This window comes from Ambystoma mexicanum, chromosome 7p, assembly GCF_040938575.1.
Source record: "Ambystoma mexicanum isolate Mex_15411 chromosome 7p, UKY_AmexF1_1, whole genome shotgun sequence".
NCBI classification, from domain to species: domain Eukaryota; kingdom Metazoa; phylum Chordata; class Amphibia; order Caudata; family Ambystomatidae; genus Ambystoma; species Ambystoma mexicanum.
This window is the reverse complement of record NC_090939.1, coordinates 464,948,922-464,969,928: the sequence shown is the minus strand read 5'-3', so window position 1 is coordinate 464,969,928 and position 21,007 is coordinate 464,948,922. Positions and strand designations below refer to the sequence as shown.

The 21,007-nt window shown below is 51.1% G+C and overlaps 1 protein-coding gene across 3 annotated transcripts in view; it reads right to left on the bottom strand.

The window, feature by feature from the left end:
* SLC35A5 (solute carrier family 35 member A5) overlaps positions 1-21,007 on the bottom strand; it is a 540,034-nt gene that overhangs the window by 226,864 nt on the left and 292,163 nt on the right. For all 3 annotated transcript variants that reach the window (XM_069636487.1, XM_069636486.1, XM_069636488.1), the window contains exon 6: positions 14,064-14,841. In XM_069636487.1, the coding sequence (XP_069492588.1) occupies positions 14,064-14,841 (778 nt within the window). The remainder of the gene's footprint in view (positions 1-14,063; positions 14,842-21,007) is intronic.

Here is a 21,007-nt window from a genome sequence, read left to right as displayed (position 1 = left end):
TCCACTGCGGGGTAGGCTGGGAGGGCGATGAGGAATACGTGGGAGGAACATACAGTCAAAAGAACGTTACCAGGGGTAAGTAACTTGTTCTTCGAATAGATTGTGTCCTCCCACATATTCCTCATCTTTGATAGACTCCCAAAGCAGTGTTTGTTTTGGTGGAGGGAGTAAGAATTTAGCAATGGTTTCCATGAACAGAATGAAGGACAGCTTTTCAAAAGCTTGTATCCTAACTTAAAGAATAATCAAGGCAGTAATGGCTTTGTGACAGTGTGTATTGTGGACCACGTAGCTGCCTCACAAATGTTTTTAATAGGAACACCTCTTCGCAGAGCTGAAGAGGTAGCCATGCCCCTGGTGGAATGGGCCCTCAAACCGTCCGAAGGATCTTTGCCCGCCAGCCTGATTCTGAAATTGCATTCTGAAATTGTTAGAATAATCCATCTTGATAAGGTCTGCTTTGTTACAGCCTGACCAGTTGTGACCTGTAGAACCTATAAAGAGTTGATCATCCAGACGAAGTTCGGACAATCTAGATATGTAGAAGCTTAGACCTCCGTGTGGATCTAATCTGTGCAACCGCTTTTCCTCCTTGCCAGGATGAGGTCGAGGATAGAAAGTGGGTAACACAATTTTTTGTCCTACATGAAAATCTGAAATGCTCTTCGGCAAAAAGGAAGGCTTAACCCTCAGGATGACCCTGTCCTTGTGAAATACTGCAAATGGTGGTTTAGATGATAGTACCTGCAACTAACTCACTCTGCGGGCGAAGTTAGTGCTACCAACAAAATGATCTTGAACGTTAGTAACATTAATGGACATGAATGTAGTGGTTCAAATGGTGCACACAAGACATTTTAACACCAAATTAAGGACCCAAACGGGAACCTGAAAAGGAGATGGCGGGAACACATTGGTGAGTCCCTTCAGAAATGGTATCACCAGTGGTATCTTAAAATATGAAGTTTCTTCAGTTTCTTCGAGCGCTTAAAGATGGATAGCGCTGCCAAATAGCCTTTAATTATTCCAACCTGGAGTCCCAGATTGGCTAGGTACAGTAGTAAGGATAACACCTCTGGTGTTTTGTATAGTAAAGGGTCTACATTCTTGTCCCTGCATCAGCTGCAAAAACATTTCCAATGGCGTGGTACACAGACTTTGTTGCTAGCCTTCTAGCCAAAAGCAAAATCACCATTACATCATCCGGGAGGTCCCAATCTTTGTATCTCAGCCTCTCAGAAACCATGGCGTGAAGGCTGAGTGTCTTCACCTCTGGACGGAGAACCCGACCCTACTTTCACAAAAGAAGGTCCTCTCTTTGTGGAAGATGGACATGTCCAGAAGGTCCCGGTGCCACGTCCTCCTGGCCCAATCCGGGACAATTAGGATCATGTGTTTCCCAAACTTTCTCAACCTCCCAATCACGTGAGGAATGACGGGGACTGGAGGAAACGCATATAGGAGTAGAAACTCCCAGTCCACCACAAACGCATCTCCTAGAGCTCCTCTTGGGGGAAATTCCCTGGAACAGTACAGTTCACACTTCCTGTTGACACTGGCCACGAACATGTCCACTTGAGGGGTTATTCAAGGGTGATGATCTCTTGAAGGACTTCCTGAGCTAGTTCCCACTCGCGGGAGACTGTGCTCTGCCTGCTCAGAGCATCTGCCGCCATGTTCTCCTCTCTGGCTAGGTGAACAGCCGACAGGGAGATTCCTTCTTGAATTGCCCAGTACCAGAGCTGCATTGCCTATCTGCACAGTGGTAGTGACCCTACACCGCCAATGTTGCTGAGGTAGTACATGGCCATTGTGTTGTCCTTCATTTTCAGGACATTCTTTCCTCGAACAGAGGGCAGAAAAGCCTTCAGCACAAGTCTGATTGCCCTCAGCTCCAAATGATTGATGTGTAGTTTGGACTCTGATGGAGACCAACGGCTGCTGATTTTCAGATTATTGGCATGGGGTCCCCACCCCAAGAGTGAGGCGTCCATCACTACTGTGATCTCTGGCCATGGTTGCCAACAAGGTTCTTCCTTCATAATGTTGTCCTTGCAGGCGCACCACAGGAGATACTGTGTGACCCTGCTTGGAAACTGAATTACGTCTAACATGTTGCCCAAGAATTGAGACCATTGTGTCCTGAGACCCCATTGAAGGGATCTCATTCTCAGGCGAGCCTCTGGCACCAGATAAATGCAGGCTGCCATGAGGCCGAGCAACCTCAAAAAGTCAAAGGCGAGAGGCCACCAGGGGGCGCACAGGCAATGGCAGCCTGAACACGCCGCTCCCGCCGTAACTGGGACACGAAGAGGGATTGAGCCCCCCCCCCCGTGACCCCCCCACGAGAGATCTACGGCTCACGGGGCCCGTGAACCTCGAGTGCCCCCCGAGGCGAAGGAGCGGCATCCGGGGACCCCCGGGGGCCCGAGAACGAGCTCCGCGGCCCGAGGGGAGGAGCCCCGGGGAGCTCCAGGCAGCATCACACCCATCGAGAGGGGAAGCGGCGGCCTGCATTCGGAGGCGCGCGCGATCCCCTCACTCCCCCGAACACGGAGCGCGCCGGCGCCCCGGCAGAAGACCCGCCGGCGACACCCCCGCGGCACCCTGCCGAGGAGCCGTCGCGGAGGGGGAGTCCCCCGCTGAGGAGTTGGGAGAAACGCGGGCCGCGACCCGCGTAGGGAGAGGCGGCCTGCCCGCGCTCCCGAACTCGGCGCCGAGGTAGGTGGGGGAAGCCCATCACAGCCCCCACGCAACCCTCAAGGACCCCGGGGGACCAGCTGCGGGACGCATCGGTGGGCTCGGAGGGGCGAGTCGGCCCCGCCCCCCCCTCGCGAGCCCCCCCGGAAAAAAAAAAAAAAAAAAAAAAAAGTCAGGAAGACGCGGGGGGACACAAATCTATTGGAAGAGAGTACCCTCGAGCCCATCACTCTCTTAGGTGGAGGCCCCTGGGCTCAACCCCAGGGCGAGTGCCCGCCTGGGGGCTCTCGCTGAAGGAGTCGCGCCTGAGAGCCCCCCAACAAACCGCGATTGGACGACCATAGCCGCTCCCCCCCACCCTAAGAACTACCTCCAAAGACAGAGGCCACAAGGGGGGGAGGGGGTGTGAGGCCCCCACCGGAGGTCGGTGGGGCGAGTGCCCGCCCACGAGAGGCCCCCCACAGAGGGCCACACCAGAAGGCGAGAGAGCGCGTTCCCCGACCGGGCTCTGTCCCTTACCCCTAGGGACGCATCAGCGGAGGGGAGAAGCAGGAGGACCGAATGAGTTGGCGCCATACCCTCCAGGAGTACCGCTACCAAGGCACCAGCAGGGAGAACAGCGACCCAGACCAACGGGCCGGCATGTCTCATTCCGAGACCCCACCCCTGCCCACCCTCACCATGGAAAAGGGCTTTGCCTCGGTCTTGCAGGAGATCAGGGACATGCGGGCAGACATCGCCCAAAAAATGGAAAACATGGACCGCAGAGTGGACAAAGTCGAGGATAGACTGTCACAACTAGAGTCCAACCAGTCCTCAGCAGCGACCCAGGAGCTGGACACGGCCCTGAGACTAACGGCCCTGGAAAAGAGAGATGAGGAGAGGGGAAGACAAATGGACGACTTTGAAAATAGAGAGCGGAGGAACAACCTCAGGATTTTCGGGGTGCCGGAGTCGGAGGGGGAGACGGAAAGAGACTTAACCAGGGTGGTGAAGGACATCATTACCCTCCTCTTCTCGGATGAGATGACAACCGAACCGACGTTTGATCGGATCCATAGAGCGGGGGGAAGAGCTGGGGGCCCCCGGTCAATTCTGGTCCGCTTCCACTACTACACTGAAAAAGCGAAGGTCCTGGAGGAGGCCAGGAAATCTAGGGAGATAACCTATAACAACGCTCAGGTGGCCATCTTCCAGGACCTCTCATCATACACGCTGGCCAAACGGAGGATGTGCCGCCCACTGACCCAGATGCTGAAAACAAAGGGGGTACGCTACAGATGGGGGTTCCCCTTCTCCCTCATGTTCGAATACGAAGGCCAACGAGTGAACCTGATCACAGAGGAAGATATAAGGGGAGCAATACAGGAATATACAACGGACCCGACCCCGCGAAGGGAACCCTCCGGGTTCGCCGCGGATGAAGCCAGAGCGCGCCGGTCACGAGGAGAGAGGAGAAAAAAGACTGGCCCACGGAAATTCAAAAAATTGAACCCTCCATCCCCATCGACGGACAGGAATGACACGGATCCCGGCCAGGGTGGAGCGGGACTGTCGGACCCGGGCGAGGAAGGGAGCTGAGGCATCTCACGGCAGGCGTCATCAGCCTCGGGGGAACTGTGTAAAGAATTCACCACGGGGACTCACCATCTGTTCCGGCCTGCAGACAGGCCGGGCTCCAGGACCATGGGGTCCGAACGTTTGTGGACCCTCCCGGAACAGCAAGTATGAGAGTTACATTGAGGGGAGGGAGAGGGGGTAGGGGGGGCTCATGGAGGCTCTAATTTGGATATTCACCCAGCAGGAGGCGGTAGGCTGGTGGTCCGGCCAGTTACCAACAATGGTAGAACTATTTGGCTGGACGCCGGGGTGGGGGGAGGGGGGTAGGGGGTTTGTTGATATTGTTACGTTCACAGGGGGGACCAGGGGTCAGTTGGGGAAAGGTTACAGGACCACCTGGGGGGGAGGGGGGGGGGAAGGGAAATGGGAGATCAGAGGATAACACGAAATGAGCCGGACAAGGAAAGTGCCACGAGTCAGCTATCCGGTAGCTGGTTATTCTTAGAAAATGGCTGAGGATCTGCCTACCCTGGGCGTGGGCTCCCTCAATGTGAGGGGACTGAACACCCCCACCAAAAGATCCCTGGTCTGCAGGGAATTCAGGAGGGCTAAACTAGACGTGCTTTTCCTTCAGGAGACGCACTGGGCAAAGGGGAAAGAACCAAAGCTACGAGGGGGGGGGGTTGGAGAAGTCCTCAGCGCCTCCCACAAGACCAAGAAAAGGGGGGTGGCCATAGTGCTAGCGAGGGACATTGGCTTTGAAGTAGAAGCCTCACTGAAAGACCCAGAGGGACGATTCCTGCTGACGAGGGGCTCCCTGCGGGGCTCCCCTTTAACACTTGCAGTTGTGTACAGCCCCAATGAAGGCCAGGCGCAATTTTGGGAGGGAGTGAAGGACAGACTGAAACTATTCGTACGCGGGCCAATGGTGGTGGGGGGGGACTTTAACATGGTCCTGGACCCGAAAATTGATAGGAAACGCTTGGAATCCCAACCCACCAGGGCTGCAGACGAAATGATGGCCCGCTCCTTCCAAAGGGCGAACACAGAGCTGGGCCTAGTGGACACCATCCCGACCCCTAGGACAGAACACCCCTCCTTCACATACTATTCTGCAATCCACACATCATACTCCCGTATAGACTACATCCTGGTAGACGAGTCCCTGCGCCCATATGTCTCTGGCTATGAGGTAGACCCGGTCCCCTGGTCCGACCATGACCTGGTCCGTACCACCATTATAGGGGAATGGCGAGGTGGCAGAAAAGGGCGATGGAAATGCAACGACTCCCTGCTGAAGGACGACGTCCTGGTGCAGGAAGTGCAGGACGCCATTGTGGAATACTTTAAGCTGAACGACAATGGCGAGGTGGGTGCGCACGTGCTGTGGGACGCCTTCAAGGCGACCTTACGCGGGGTTCTCATAAGAATGGGGGCTCAGAAAAAAAGGGAAAGGGAGGCCCAAGAAAAATCCCTTAGGGAAAAGATCGCACAGATCCAGCCGGGAGGCCCCCCGGAGGCACCCTTGGCTATGGAACAGATCACGGCCCTAGAAAATTACAAACTCCAATTGAAAGATCTCTTGTTGCATAAAACTGAGCGCAACCTCCAGCTAGTGAAACAAAAATACTATGAGAAGGGGGATAGAGCCGATAAAATCCTGGCCTGGAAACTCAGAGAGGTCCAGCGAAGCAGAATGGTGAGGGCGATCAGAAACGAACAGGGCTCACTAGACCATAGCACCCCAGTCATAGGAGCGGCCTTCCGACGCTACTATGAACAACTATATTCTTCAGAATATGCCGGGGAGGACACTCAGATTGAGGAGTTCCTGGACTCCATTCAGATCCCGTCCTTGACAGGCGAAATGGCAGGAGGTCTAGAGGGAGGGGTCACAGAGGAGGAGGTGGAGAATGCAATCGGTGGGATGAAGGCGGGAACGTCCCCGGGGGAAGATGGGTTCTCAGTACTCTTCTATAAGAGGTTCCGGTCGATTTTGGCCACACACCTGGCGAGGGTGTTCAATGCAGTACTGGAGGGGGGCACCCTGCCGGAAACGATGATGAGAGCCATCATAGTGGTACTGCCCAAGGAAGGAAAGGACCCCACTGACTGCTCCTCCTACCGCCCGATCTCCCTCTTAAACATAGATGTAAAGATCCTAGCCAAGGTGATGGGTACACGGTTAGAGGGGATAATGCCCAAATTAATACACGGGGATCAAGTGGGGTTCGTGAAGGGCAGGCAGGGCTCAGATAATATCAGGAAGACTATTGACCTAATCCACTATGCCCAGGAATCAGACCTAGAGGCTAGTTTGCTTTCCTTGGACTCCGAGAAGGCATTCGACAGGGTCGAGTGGAGGTACATGCAACTCCTCCTCCGTCGAATGGGCTTCGGGCCTCACGTCAGGACCTGGGTCTCTGCCCTCTATGAAGCCCCAACAGCGAGAGTGCAGGTGAATGGGGAACTCTCTGACCCATTCCCCCTCACGAGGGGAACACGACAGGGGTGCCCACTCTCTCCGTTAATATACGTCTTGACGATGGAACCTCTGGCCATAGCGGTCCGGGCCCACCCCGACATCAAAGGGATCAAAAGGGGAGAAGTAGAGTTCAAGCTCTCCCTGTTCGCTGACGACATCCTAGCATACTTGGTGGAGCCCAGCTCCTCGCTCCCCCCCCTACTGCGGCTGATGACAGCCTTCGGGCAGTTCTCGGGACTAAAAATAAATGCAGCAAAATCAAAGCTCCTACCCATGAGGGTCCAGGACCCGAGGTTGGACCCCCGGGACAGGTGTGCGGGGATTGCGGTGGGGAAGGACTCCATCAGGTACCTGGGGGTAACCCTGACCAGAGATCTCTCGAGACTGGCCCCGGTGAACTATGGGCCTACCTTGGCGGGGGTTACGTCAGATCTGAGGAGATGGGGTGGGATGATTCTGTCCTGGTATGGGCGCATGACAGCGATAAAGATGAACGTTCTGCCGAGAATACTATACTTATTCACCGCACTCCCAACGGAGGTCCCCACCCAGCTGCTCCGCGATCTACAAAAAGCAATCCGCGAGTTTATATGGCAAGGGCGGGCCCCGAGGACAGGAAAGGCCACTCTAACACTACCCAGAGAGGAGGGCGGGTTCGGGCTACCGGATTTCCTCCTTTACTACCGGGCAGCCCAGCTGCGGGTCTTGCTGGAGCACATGAAGGAGGGGATGGGCACCTACTGGTCATACCTTGAGGATATGGATGCCCACCCTCTGAAAGTGCGCGACCTCCTGTGGCTGCCGCGCAGACTCATCCCTAGCAAACTGAAAGCCCACCCAACCCTGGGAATACTTTGGACACTCTGGAAAGAGGGACCCACAACCTCATACCTCACGACATGGCCCTCTCCAATGTCATCGCTTTGGGGCCACCCTCTCAAACTAGGCAGCAGAGGTTTCAGGAGTGCCCAGTCCTGGTCGGACGGGGGTCTGGAATGGGCGGGACAACTGTTCAAAGAGGGCGAGTTCCTCGAATACGAGGCCCTGCGAGACGCACTGGGGCGGGAGTCCCTTTCAATCTTTGAATATCTACGCCTGAAAGGCATCCTTTGCGACCAATCATGGGGCCAGAACCTTCGGAGACAGCTGACCCCCTTCGAAAAATTTCTGGACACGGCCACATCAAGGAAGGGGGCGGTCTCCAAAATGTACCGAATACTGAACACCGTTAACTTGGAGGGGAGAAGAGGGTTCCGAGGGTTTTGGGATGACCTGGCGGGAGAACCACTTACAGAGGAGGCGTGGTCCAAAGTCTTTAAGATAGCATTCCATGGGAACCTATTTACATCGGACATGGAACACAACTTCAAAATCTTACAGGGTTGGCACAGGGACCCGTTGAAACTGTCCAGGATGTTTTCGGGAGTGTCCCCCAGGTGTCCAAGGGGCTGTGGCCAAGTGGGGTCGAGGGGGCACATGTGGTGGTCCTGCCCCAAGGCGCAGGAGTTCTGGGAGAAAGTACGGGGGTGGATGGCCGAGGTCACCGAGGAACAAATCCCACTCAACCCCCTAACGATGTTGCTGGGCCTCCCCCCGGAGGACACTGAACTGTATAGGTACCCAAGAATGTGGGAGACGATGTTACGGGCGGGTAGAGTGGCCCTTGCACAAAGGTGGAAGAGCCCAGAGACCCCATCCAAAGAAGACTGGCTTAAGAAACTCAAAAACATGTTCTTAATGGATAAACTGACGGCCATGGTAAATAATGAACTGGGCTCCTTTCAGGTTAACTGGTATGGGGTCTATGGGGCATGGGGTTGGGACCCCCACTGACAACATGAGAACACTCTGGCGAGTTGGCGGGGGGTAGGTTTGGAATGCTTCAACCAAGGATGTAGGAGTAGCCCAGGACCCGGGAGACAGCGGATCCCATCCAGCCAATTTGGACGTGAGAGCATAGCATACCTCTGTGGCAACGTACAATGAACTACGATGACAGCCCCAGCTGTCCGACTTGCGAAGTGACTCTGATCTGGGGGGAGGGGAGGAGTTGGGGTGGGGGGGGAGGGGGGGGAGGGAACCTGGGGGTTTTATGACAATGTTAAAAGTGATGATAACAACGCTCCCAGCGTTGCCGTTTGTTTTTTCCTTCTAAAAACTACTAATAAAACCAAAGTTAAAAAAAAAAAGTCAAAGGCCGGGAGACGCGGGGTACTCAAACTGGGAGACCATCTGCAGAATGTCTTGAGCCCTCACACATCGGGTGGCAAGCTCTTTCCCCAAGGATGTATCCAATACGGCCCCAATGAACTGGAGCTTTTGAGATGGTGTCATATGGGACTTCTTGTAATTGAGGGAGAATCCCAGTCTGTGAAGAGAGTGGCAGGTGACGTTGAGATGATCCGGGACTTGTTGGGGAGAACCCACCCTGACGTGAATCTCCCCTATCCTGAGACTCGCTGCCACCAGCGCCATCAGTCTGGTGAAAACCCTCAGGGCAGAGGTCAGCCCGAATGGCAGAACTCGAAATTGATGAGAACCGCCAACGGCGAAAACGCTGGTACTTCCTGTGCTTGAGATGAATTGGCAGATGAAAATAAGCATCATGAAGGTCCAATGACACCGTCCAATCCTGGAGTCGGAGGGCCTGAAGGATCTGAGAAAGTGTGACATTTTGAACCTGTCCTTCCCTAAGGAACTTGTTCAAGTATCTCATGTCCAAGATGGGTCTCTTTCCTCCATCCTTCTTGGGGATTAGGAAATATGGTGAGTACCATCCTTTGTCTCTCTCCGCTACAGGTACCAGCTCTATAGCACCTTTCTCTAGCAGGTTCACAATTTCCTGCACAAGGAGTGGATCTGGAACCTTCAAAGAATGGCTGCCCGGTGGATGGTTGAGGTCTTTGAACAAAGGGAAGGCAGTAACCTTTGGCTGTGGTTTCTAATTCCCAAGCAACCGAAGTAATGTCTCGCCATTCTTGCAGATGCTCAGACAGTCTGCCTCCCACTGGGGTGTCGCGACTCAAGACCTCTGAGGTTTTGAGGTGGCTGAAACAGTGGCTGTTGGTAAAGATGCCCCTGCTTGAGCAGGCTTTGCACCTCTCCCATGAGGGAATCTTCTTTGGCCTCTTTGACCAGCCATTCCTCTCGCTCTTCCAATGGAGAAGTAGTAGCGAAAGGATCTACCCCTCTAAGAAGGGCCACCGGGACGAAAAGGCTGAGGCTGCCTAATAGCGGCACCCAAAGATTCGCCTGCCGCCTTCAAGGTCTGCAGCTTCTCAAGGCTTTCGTCAGCCTTGCTGCCAAAAAGATGAAACCCGTCAAAAGGCATGTTAAGGAGTCTAGACTCCACGCCCAGGGCAAATCAAGATTTCTTTAACCACGCAAATCTGCGAATTACAGTGCTTGCCGCCTTGGCTCTGCTGATGCGGTCAGCAGAATCCAGACTGGACTGAAGAGATTCACACATGGCTTCCTTGCTGTCCCTAACAATGGCCACGAAACCGTCACTTCCTTCCCATTCGGGAATGCGCTCAGCCGCCATAGAAATGCAGTCCCATAGAATGTATGAACACTTTGCTAAGGCACATATGGAGTTGGCTGATTTAAGAGCAATGCTCCTCGCAGAACATACTTTTCTTGCCCATGCATCTACCCTTTTGTCATCCCTATCCGGTTGGAAAGTTGGATACGCTGCTTATTTTGAGGTTGCGGTTGCTGCCTGCACCACGAGACATTCGGGGCTGGGGTGATTTGATAAGTAGTTGGGGTCACTACTCGATGGGTGGTATTTTCTTGTCAAGTTCTTGTTTACTGCCAGACTTGACTCCAGCGTATCCCAATAGGCACTCACCCGTTTCTGAAGGACAATGTGGAAAGGTAACATCAGATCCTTTTGCAGACCTTTATCAATGATGTCGGTTAGATCATCCTGCTCGAAGGGGAGGGCAGGTCTGCTCAATCCCAGGTAATCTACTACCTTAGACATCAATTGCCTGTATGAGACATCTGTATGTTCATCAGACTCAGGCTTATCAAATTCTAATTCTGGTAAAGTGTCCACTCCACTGGCTGTTTGCACATTTTCATAAAGGTCCTTTAGCCTATATTCCTGTGATATAAAACTATCAGGAACATTTGGGGTACCATACTGTAACCCAAGTGGCGCATCATTATCAGATGGCTCATTGTCCTCATAAACGTAGGACAAGCAATCCCTTCTTGATAAAGGAGGGAAAGTTCTCTAGTAAGGGTGTCTAAGGTTTCAAAGATTTCGAGCTCGAGGAGTCGGCGATTTCTTCGATGAAGATGTTTTAAACTTCAATGGCATCGATGGAGCCATTGATGTCGATGGGCTGGCTGGTGTCGATGGTGTAGCTGGCGTCAACAACCTCAACTTATTTTCCAACTTGTGACTCAAAGGATCCTTTGATGATTTTTCATTGTGTTGAGGCCTCAACGGCTCTTAACACGGATCTGGCCTTCGTCCGGGGCTCGAAGGCATGCAGGATTTGGCTCGAGCCCTTTCCTTACCAGCTTTAGAAGGCGCAGTAGGAGCATGACAGGTCAAGGGTTTTTGTTTTTCAAAGCTTTTGAGCATTTTGAACCCGAATGCTTACCATTCAGCAGGAGTGGAGACCTTAGTGGGACAGGATTTAGCTTTCTCAGCAGAGGAGTCAGAGGAGGACGTCTAAGTGGGCGACTTGGTGCCTCTTCTTCGACTTCCTTGACGATAACTAGGAGTGGTGGGAGCCACTCCTTGACCTGGACCTTTTTGCCTTCTTTCTTCGAGGAGAGTCACCTCTCGCATCGTCAGAAGGTGGTTTCTTTGATGGCGTACTCTAGGAGGATTTCTTAGCATTTCTACCTACCGCAAATTTCCCCCTGCGCTCCCTCAGAGCTTTTCCGGTCATCGATTGACATTTCAAGCATGCCGAAGTCTTGTGCTCAACACCGAGACACCACAAGCATACTCGATGCAGATTGTGTAGCGACATCTTGGAACCGCAGTCTTGACACTTCTTAAAACCGGTTTTTGGGGTAGACGGTGTCGAAGGCGAAGACATTTTTGTATATTTCGCAAAGGAAACTGAAGTGCAGTGTAGTTCTTCGAAGCGTAAACTTACTTGGAAAAACAGAACTGAAGCCAACTGGTGTGGGGCATGCTATATATGTCTTCGATGACATCCTCTAGACGGAGGGCCTGAAGTCGACTGCATGGACGCATAGCGCCCTTGGTGAAAAAAAAGAATCAGAAGCAGCTGAAGCTGGATATTGAATATCAATAATGAGGAATATGTGGGAGGACACAATCCATTCAAAGTCTGTATTTGGCCTCCAGACGCTTGGCTTTAGCTACCATAAAATTGGGCCTACTTCATGCCTTTTTGGCCTCCCAAATCACATCATGTTGCATGGGGACCCCTGTCCTCAAAAGCTTGCTCTGGCGCACTAAAGCCAACCAGGGAGCCAGGGCTGGAACTGGCAGGCCCAAAAACGCCATTGCCCACATGACCCTCTCAAAACCCTGGTTGGGGTGTGGGTTCCCCTTCCCCAGCATGTGGGAAAGGGGGGCTGGGTGGGATGTCACTACCAGAGGCACCTGTGGAACAGTAGGACTATCAGCACAGTCTGGGTAACCCAGGGGCTTGTGGACACAATAGCATCATTTGCATAGTTCATTAGCTGTGGCCACCAATACAGAGATAGAAGAGGACGGCATGCCTTGTGGTGCTTGTGGGATTGTGCTTGTGGGATCACGTCCTTCATGTCCCAGAAGAACTCCTTCATGGTAGGAGTAGCCATGATCTGCATAAGCTTAACCGTGAAAGAGGTCTCTTTTTCCATGAAGGAATGTACTTGTTTTGCCATGGGAATAGGCCTGCGAGGGAAAGACGTTGTTTAAGAAATGTATAGAACATGGGCATAGAGCCTGTCAGAGCCACGTCTGAGAGGTCGCTCCTGAGGACCATTGAACTAACACCACATGGGTCCCAGTTAAGTCTCCCCTGTCACCGCCTACTGGGCCACGTGAGGTGCAAGAGACTGTTGTTTCCAGAGGGTTTGCTGCCAAGAGCTCAGTGCCCACATTCAGGGGCTTGGGCTGCTAAAAGTGTTGTCACACTGGGATCGCTTCCCTTGAATGCTGATGGGCCATCTTTTTGACCAAAACATGCAGGAGTTAAATGTGATGCAAAGCCATAACCGTTAGGGGGAAGTCTAGCTCTGAACCGGAGGGCCCAATGGAGACTGGCGACAGATGAAAAACTAAGATGGGCTTGGATAGGTTGTTGCCCATCAGAAATGCTCCCTTCGCTGGACCTCAAGGGCTTTGTAGGCCCACCTAGCCCCTCAGAGGATCCGTGTCCAGAAGCTAGCGCAGCCAGAGGAAATCTCTTAGCAGAGTCAGTAGTAGACCGCGAATGCTGGACATCGAGGCAACCCCTGCTTTAACTGAACCTGACGGATTGGGCCTTAGGGAACTGGTTACACTTGCAGGGAGCCTGACTGAAGAGGTGCCAAGCCTTACCTTTAATGAAGTCTTGGAAACAATGGGCATCAGGACAAACAAAAAGCTCACCTAGCACATTACTCTCAATGCAAGCTACCTAAGGAAAAGTGTGCTGCAATGATTGCAAAGCGGTCACTCTTGGTATGGCCCTAGGAAGGTCAAGCAAAGACGATGGAGATCACCACAAGAGTGGCAGGGAGTGTGGTCCCAGAAATGGGGCATAGGCAAACCTGCAGAAAAGCTCCAAAGAAAACAGTCGGTGCGCGTCAGAAAAATATTTATTTTGGCGTCAGCAGACATGAGCTGCAGTGAGTTCAGCTTACTCGACCTTGCAGAGAAAGGAACTGGTGATTGGGAGCCGAGGAGCATGCAAGGGCCGGACACGTCCGGAGCTGTTCCCCGCACCCGAGTCCTCAGCATCTTTTTAAATTGTCTGCTAAGCAGAGTGAGCCAGCCAAAGGTAGGGAGGCATGGGGACAGAACGTAGCAGTACTTCTGTGAATTACTTGGGTATGGTTCTCCTTGTGACGCAATCAAATTACATGCCATTATAATGATGCGATAATGACATAGTATCCAACAATTATTTGATATTAGGTGCAAATCATGAATGAGTACATGTTATTCCGACAACTGAGTTAAACATTTTCTGGCTTTGAAATTATATTTCTCCAGAACATCTGCAAATCATGCATATGGCAGTGTGGCATGTATGAGTGTAAAGTGTGTGTCTAGTTTAGTTGTCAGAAATGTGCAATTTAGTGGTGATCCAAAGAAAAACAAATGTTACAACAGTTATGTACTTACCCCGCAAGAGCGCTCCCAAACGCCTCCATCCAGGGATTTAACCTTTTCTTCCAGTGGAATACAATTGGAATCTGGAAGCTTGCTGGCATTATAAATGAATATAGCGAGGAGGACAACTGGAGCTTCCAAAAAGAACTCCAACGATGGCTTGAAGTCCAAGACAAAAATAGATGATGATGTAATAATTACAGTAGCTAATTGCGCTGTGAGAACATGAAACATATTGTCACGGAACTTCAAAATGAAGGCCACAGATAAACCTGAAAATGCCATTATGAAAATAAGAGCAACAGAAAAATGATTGTGTCCATAAAAAAATCCACATGATTGTATTTGATTACGATTCTCAGAATGAAGACCCAGGATCAGTCCATTGAATAAAACACCAAAAACATACAATTTGCTGTTCTGTATAAATATATTTTCTTTAAGTTGGTCCCCTTCTTTTAATATCTTTTCACTGTAGATGTTGGCTAGCGCCGAAATAAAACACTGTATTATTATTAGGAAATGGCCAAAACCCATACTGAACTTTTTTAGGGCCCATGTGTTCCAGTTAGTCTCTGTCACAGGGTCTGGTACCAAACTTCCTGTTTCTCCATTTGTGCTAACAGCTTTGGTCATGTAAAGGCAGCCCTTGGAGGGGCTTGGAAGAATATGCCGATGAAGATCAGGGGCCGATGCATCAGGTTTAATGTTCCCAGTCTCTGCATTTATGGCCACGATGGACAGGAATAAAATCATCAGAGAGGCCCACTGCACCCATGAAAGGCGTCGTCTGTACAATTGTTGGAGACAAAAGAAAAGGTTTCATTATTTTATAGTGGTTTCCATGCTCTTATCAACACAATTTCTGTCATTCACAACTTGTTAGGAGATTACGACAAGCCAGAAAGTTGCCTAGATGTTTCTGCCCGAGTACTGCAGGGAGGCATTCCAAAATGGACAGTGTGTTGAAGAACCTTTATTAACAGTAAAGACAGCTGGCACTTCTATATTGAAGGGATTGAATGTAAGGTGGTGGCACACTGTAAAACCAATGCTTATATGAGAAGGAAATTGCAAAACAAAGCTTGCCCAATTACGAGACTGCAAAGGAACACACATCAAGTAAATAGCATTTACCAAAAGGTATTTGTAGTAAGTGGCGAGGCACATTCGAGATCATCCAATTGGTGACATGCATTTAAAATTACAGACATTTAGTTCCATTTGGCAGGAGATATTGAAACCATAAAAGGCCTTTAAGGAGCACGTATGAAATGTGCTTACTAGATTGGGCAGAAAACCCTTTTCTGGCAAGGATTTCATGTTGCTGCCTGGATTGGTCCTTCAGCATTTTCTGAGGCTTACTGAGCCACTGCATGGTTAAGCCCCCCTTTATTTTGATTAGTCTGCTGAGCACAGTTGCTTGTTTTCAATTCACCTCCCTTGGCAAATGGAAAGTGTAATCAATAAACACCAACCACATAGAAGGTAAGATATAGGTTTATTAGGATACAAGACCCTGTGGGGGTCTAGTGACAACAGTAGCAGCGCAAAAATGTCAGTTATACAACTGCCAACTGTCATTTCAGAGGGGAGGATGTAATGACATTCCAATGTGGAACGTTGGGATGCCATTGCATGCGCAGCCGATGAAACGTATGCTTCCTCTTACACATAGTAGGTGATATCTAAGGAGAGAAAAAAACATGGTAAAGGGGTATACAAAGTAAAACATTAGCATGTGCAACACATGACTACACCAGTGGTATGGTGTAGGTGTAAGAGAATGCAAACCAATAAAAGCAGAGTCAAGTAAGGGATACATTACTCACCGTAATCGTATTTCTGATGCTTGTATCTGCTTAGATTCACATGCTGTGCATAGGCCGACATCTAGTGGAAGCTGCGGAGTATTACAGTTTCTTTTTCGAAACTCGAAAATGGGCGTCGACACAGGCGTGCCAGTAATACTATCCCTAGTGTGACGTCCACTGTACCCAAGATCCCTCACGCGTCTGGGATCCTCAGATTGTATTTTTTTTCCTGACATGAGGAAGCATGAGGAGTAGCGTGAGTACAGATAATCCAAGCAGATAGACAGAAAGGTAAGACTACAAGCAATCATGCGCCTTCTCTCGGAGGGGAGGAAGGGTGGGTCGCATGTGAATCTAAGCAGATACAAGCATCAGAAATACGATTACGGTGAGTAATGTATCCCTTCTGAGGCTTGTGGAATCTGCTTAGATCACATGCTGTGCATAGATTAGCGAGCAGTACCCGAAGAAGGAGGTGGGATGTGAGAAGGGTCATGAGCAAACAGGTGTCTTAGAACCGCTTGTCCCACTTGTGTATCTGTCTTGGAATGAGTGTCAATGCAGTAATGCTGAGTAAAAGTGTGAATAGAGCTCCAAGTAGCTGCTTTGCAAATGGTGTCGAGGGGAACATTTGCAATGAAAGCCAGAGTGGCACCAATGCCTCTAGTAGAATGGGCCCTTGGCGTAAAAGGCAGAGTTTTTCCAGAAAGAGAGTAACACAGCTGTATACAGTTGATAATCCACTTCGAGATCGCGCCTTTAGAGACGCGATCCCCCTCTCTGCCTGTAGCTACGGAGACAAACAGTTGATCTGTTTTTCTTAGCGGTCTGGTCTTATTCACATAGTAGAGGACCGCCCTACGCACATCAAGGGTGTGTAGTTTCACCTCAGCCGAGCTTTGCGGGTTCTGGAAGAAAGCCGGAAGCTCGATGGACTGGTTTACATGGAATTTAGATATGAATTTAGGTGAAAACCTAGGGTGTGTGCGTAAAACCAGTTTGTCTTTGTGGATAATAAAGAAAGGATCCTGCACTGACAGAGCCTGAATTTCACTGACCCTTCTTATGGAGGTAATGGCTACTAAGAAGGCCGTTTTATAAGTCAGGATTTTGAGACTACTTTTATGCATGGGTTCGAAAGGGGGGGGCCCATGAGCTTAGCTAGCACCACATTGAGGTCCCATCCTGGCGGTGGGTTCGAAATATGAGGGTGAAGTCTCTTTACTCCTTCCATGAAGGCTTTAACTACTGGTACTTTCCACCACGATACTTTGTTATGGGATGTGGTGTAAGCCGAGAGGGCTGCCAGGTGTACTTTCAGAGAGTTAAAAACCAACCCTGCGTCCAGCAGGTGGAGCATGTATGTTACCACGTTGGAAGGAGTGCAATCAACTGGGTTGATCTGTTTATTCTGGCACCAAATAACGAATCTTTTCCACTTGTCAAAGTAACAGTGCCTTGTGTTTGGTTTCCTGGATTCTTTTAGGATGTCCATACACCTCTGTGGTAAATTGAGATGGCCAAACTCTATGACCTCAGGAGCCATGCTGCCAGGTTCATTGAGTTGGGTTCCTGGTGCACTGTTAGACCTTGTTGCTGGGACAGTAGGTTGTACCAGGCTGGGAGTTTGATGGGCTCGCACAGCGCCATCCTGCGTAGGTGTGGAAACCATGGTTGTCTCGCCCACATGGGAGCAACTAGGATGTGCGTCATCGATTCTTTGTTCATCTTGTACACCACCTTTCTGATGAGAGGAGTTGGTGGAAAAGCGTACGCAAACATCCCTGACCAGTTCATCCACAGGGCGTTCCCTTGGGAGTCTGGCTGGGGGAACCTGGATGCAAATCCTGGGCATTGTTTGTTTTCGCTTGTGGCGAATAGATCTATAGTGGGGAAACCCCACTGAGAGAAGAGATCTTCTACGATCTCTCTGTGAAGGACCCATTCGTGTTCTTCTGGAAGGGAGTCTCTGCTTAGGGCATCCGCTAGGGAATTGAGCTCCCCTGGAACATGTTGTGCTGATAGGAAGATGTTCCGTCTGAGTGCCCATATCCAGATTTTCTGGGCAAGCTTGGACAGATTTGGCGAACGAGTCCCTCCTTGTTTGTTCAGATAGAACATGGCTGTCGTGCTGTCCGTCCGGATCTGCACCGACAAGTTTAGTAGATGGGGCTCGAACGCCCGAAGCACTCGGAATACTGCCAGAAGCTCTAGCAGGTTGATGTGGTTCTTGGCTACTGAGTGAGACCAGAGACCCGGAGCTGTGTGGTGGAGATGGTGAGCTCCCCACCCCGTCAGGCAAGCATCTGTAGTTACCACTGCTTGTACCTCGGGATCGTAAAAGGGTTTTCCCCTTGCGAGATTCTCTTTTGTCCACCAGTGTAAGCTCTGTACGAGTGTTGGCGAAACGACCACTAGATCGTCCCACTGACCACTTGCCTGAGACCACTGTTTCGCCAACCATTCCTGCATGGGATGCATGCGCAGACGCGCGTGGGGGACCAGGTAAATGCATGACGCCATCATGCCCAGTAACCGCATTGCTTTGCGTACCGTTATTTGTTGACCTGACTGATAATGTGGAATTTGCAGTAGTATATTCCGAATTCTCTCTTCCGAGGGGAAGGTCAACCCTTTCTGAGTATCTAGGATTGCTCCTAGGAACTGTTTTGAGGTGCTTGGCACCAGACTTGACTTCTTCTCGTTGATAGAGAAGCCTAACTCGTGGAGGAGGTCGATAGTCCTCTGAATGTTTGACATGCAAATTCTTGGGGTTTCCCCCGTTATGAGCCAGTCGTCCAGATAAGGGTACACTGGGATTGCCTCCCTGTGTAGGTGTGCAGCTGCCACCGCCAGTACCTTGGTGAATACCCTTGGTGCTGAAGCTATCCCGAAGGGCAGTACCTTGAATTGGTAGTGGCGACTGTCCACTTTGAAGCGCAAGTATTTTTTGTGCGCCGGGAGCATGGAAATATGAAAATAAGCATCTTTCATATCCAAGGTTGCCATGTAGTCCCCTCTTTTTAGGAGGGGGATTACCTCTTGTAGCGTGGTCATACGGAATTTTTGGGGCTTGACATACTTGTTGGCAGGCCGTAGGTCCAACACTGGGCGCATTGTCAAATCTTTCTTTGGCACAAGGAAGTAAGTTGAATAGATACCCTTGTTTACCTGGTGTCCTGGGACGAGTTCTATCGCGTCCTTTTCTAGCAGAATGGCGATCTCCTCGAGAAGGATCTTCTGATGTTCTAAGGAGTGTATTCTTTGTCGTGGAGGGTGGTTCCGGGGACGCTGCAGTAATTCTATACAATATCCTGTGGACACTGTTGACAGCACCCATCTGTCTGAGGTGATCCCTTCCCAAGCCTGGGTGAAGTTGGAAATGCGTCCCCCTACTGGGGTTGCGTGAGAAGGGACCCTGAACTGAGCGTCACTGCTTTGGCGGAGGCGTGCCACCTCCCTTGTTGGGGCTGCCTCTGCCTCTTCCACGACCTCTTGTTACCTTTGCTGTAACTTTGGGTAGACTGCTGGTTGTTGTTCCATTGTGTACCCTGTCCTTGGGCATAGTTGCCTCTTTGTGAATTTTGGCCGCGTGGGCGACGAAAATTACTGTTCCCCCTCTGGTTCGGGGGTTTGTTGGTAAGCTGGCCATGGGATTTGAGAGTCTCGTACTCGTCCTTGGCATTTTTAAGTGCGTCTTCGACCGCTTTCCCAAACAATAGATCTGGTTCCACCGGCTTGTCTATTAATGAAGCCTGTGTTTCTGTTTTGAACCCCGACTGCCGTAACCACGCATGTCTCTTGATAACAGTTGCTTCTGCTATCAATCTTCCTGCGTTGTCTGCAGCGTCGAAAGTTGCTTTTAAAATGCAACCAGACACGGCTCTCCCTTCTGCCGAGATCCGAGCCAACTGGCCCTTTAACGGTTCAGGAGCAGAGGCTATGAGCGCCGCAACCTCTTCCCATTGATGGCAGTTGTAACTTGCCAACAGGGTGGTGGAGTTTGCAATCCTTGCTTGGTAGCCGGACGTTGAGGCTACCTTCCTGCCAAACCCGTACAGTCTTTTGCTCTCCTTGTCGGGAGGAGCTTCTGACGACGATAAGGGTGTCCCAGCCCTCTTCCGAGTGTTGGTAACCACTAGGGAGTCTGGTTTCAGATGACCTCTTATATAAAGAGGGTCAGACTGGGCTGCCCGAAAATGTTTTTCGACTCTGGGGTCGACGGCTCTGGTGAGGTTAGGATTCACCAGGGATGGATCTATTCTACGTTGGATGGATTTAAGGATAGGGATGGTCTGAGCGACCGGCCTCCTCTCTCCCACCAACTCTTCTGCGAAGTCCCTTTCCTCCTGTACACCGTGGGTGTCGATGTGAAAATGTTCTGCTGCGCGAGCAAGAACTTCATTAAGGAGGGGTTGGTTATCAACTGGCGAGTCGGTAACTGGGGCTTCGCTCTCTACCGGGGAATCTACTCTGTAAATTTCCTGCTCATCTTCTACCTCCTCCAGGTCCTCATCCTCCGCATAGTATTCAGACCCGGTTCGTTCCTCCATAATTGAAAACTCCTGGTCCCCTTCAGGGAAAGGTTGTCCTTGGTATCTGGGGTGTGGAGTAGAGTATGGAGTAGAGTAAGGCTGCACCTCGAAGGGGTCAGGTCTTTCGACCCGGGCCTTTTTACTTAGGGGGATAGGATCAGAGGAGCCTGAGGGTGTGGCCCCTTGAGGGTCATACGAAAGGAAATGTTCTGGGTTTTTGTCATAAAAATCCGCTAAGGAAGACATCCTTGACATGACCCTGTCTATGTCCTCACTGGACCATTCTTTGGAACAGGGTATGACTTTAGTAGGCAACTTAGAGGACTTATCAAGGGTACCCTTGCTGGATGTTGATGTCCCAGTAGATTTATGTTTATCTGTCTGCTTGGGGTGGAAGGATGGTCTTACAGGAGTGGAAGGCTGAGCTTTCCGCTGTTTCCCTCCCTCCCCGTGCGTGGAAAAATGTTTTCCCTGCCCCTTGGAGGCCCCAGAGACTTTCGACGCCTGGCGCCGAGGGTCGGGAGAGGTATCTTGTTTTGAGCGTGGGGCCTCGCTGGTGTTAACTGCGCTCTCGTCTTGGAGCGCGGCCTGGGGGTGGAAGTCGTCT